The 1,422-nt window shown below is 43.0% G+C and overlaps 1 protein-coding gene across 1 annotated transcript in view; it reads left to right on the forward strand.

Moving 5' to 3' along the window:
* Positions 1–1,422, forward strand: part of PSMD1 (proteasome 26S subunit, non-ATPase 1) — a 143,730-nt gene continuing 142,308 nt past the window's right edge. Inside the window, exon 1 of the mRNA XM_014585241.1 lies at positions 1–64. Coding sequence (XP_014440727.1) covers positions 1–64 — 64 coding nt within the window. The remainder of the gene's footprint in view (positions 65–1,422) is intronic.

Raw genomic sequence — 1,422 nt, forward strand, 5'->3', positions numbered from 1 at the left:
ATGGTTACGTCATCATGGGCTGATGGTGCAGCAGTGGAACACGACACTCGCAGGGCAGACCCTTGTGAGAAGGTGACCTATTCATGTCCAGAGACTTTGCTGAGTACCTGAGGCTTGCATGTGCCCGTGATCCAGCCTGGCTGAAACTAGGGGGTGGATCACGGTATCCAGACCCTGCTGGGATTTATATCTGTATGGGTGTGTATGTGTGTGTGTGTGTCTATCTCTGTGTCTTTTGCTCATAGAACACATTTTTTTTAAATGGCATAACTACATCCTCTTGACTACATCACCTAACAAAAGTTGCCTTGTCACTTTTTAGTCAAATCACATTTTTTTTTCTTCTTTTTTTCTTTTTTTTTTTTTTGAGAGATTTTCACTGTAGGGCGCGTGCACTCGCCAGACAGACAGAGAGAGACATAGAGACAGAAAGCGAGAAATCACCCCCCAGGGGGGATGGTCACGCCACAATCCCTTCTCCTCCATTCTCCTCTCGGGATCTTTGGCACACACGCACACGCGCCCGGCGTGAGTTTTAAGCCACCAGGTCCGGGACACTAACCGCGGTCGACTATGTGGGAGTCCAGCGACATAGCCATTATGCTAACTGCTGGTTCCCATTCAAATCACATTTTTAACTCATTGTCCAGAATGGTTTTTAAACTTATTTGAAAAATATGGTTGAGAGAAAGTTTGATTTCTTTTATGGTCTAAGAATAGTACTTGCCCTCATCTTTTTTCCAATAATTCCTTTGACATTTGACTTTATTTCAGGGTGAGTTCTTTTGGAGAGGACAGTTCTTTTTTCCTTTCTTTTTAATTTACTATAGGGTACTTGTGCTAGCGAGCGAGACACAGGGAGAGAAAGTGAGAACACCCCCCCTCGGGGATGACCATCCCTTTTCCTCCTTTACCTTCTCAGGAGTTTAGGCACACACACATTCCCTGCATGTTTTTCAAGCAGTGGGGTCTGCGACTTGAACTGTGCTGTAGGCCACGTAGGATCCAGCCACCTTAACCTCTACAACAGCTGGCTGGCTCCAAGGACAGTTAATTCTTTTACTCTCCTGTGCTAGTGCTGTAACGCTTCAAGGTTAAGGTAAGGCATATGGGGAATCTTGTGCTCAGGTAATTGAATTCAGAATGAATAAGATTGCTCATTATTTTTTAAAACATTCTAGGTTGTTTTTGATAGAGAAGGGGTGCCTTAAAAATAGGTACCTTGAGTTCTTGACTGAATAGTCCTTTTTTTTATAAGTAATTTCATAACCGTTGCTTTATTTTGTGTGAAAAGTTTTATTTTAAAGTGGTGTGGGAAAGTTTTCTATTCTGGTCAGTAAATTAGGCCAGTAGTTCTAAAGAATTATAGAGATCAGTGGCCCTCTTACTGGACTCCATCCCCATGAATTCTGATTCAGCAGG

This window comes from Tupaia chinensis, unplaced genomic scaffold (genome assembly GCF_000334495.1).
Source record: "Tupaia chinensis unplaced genomic scaffold, TupChi_1.0 Scaffold149383_1, whole genome shotgun sequence".
Lineage (NCBI taxonomy): Eukaryota > Metazoa > Chordata > Mammalia > Scandentia > Tupaiidae > Tupaia > Tupaia belangeri.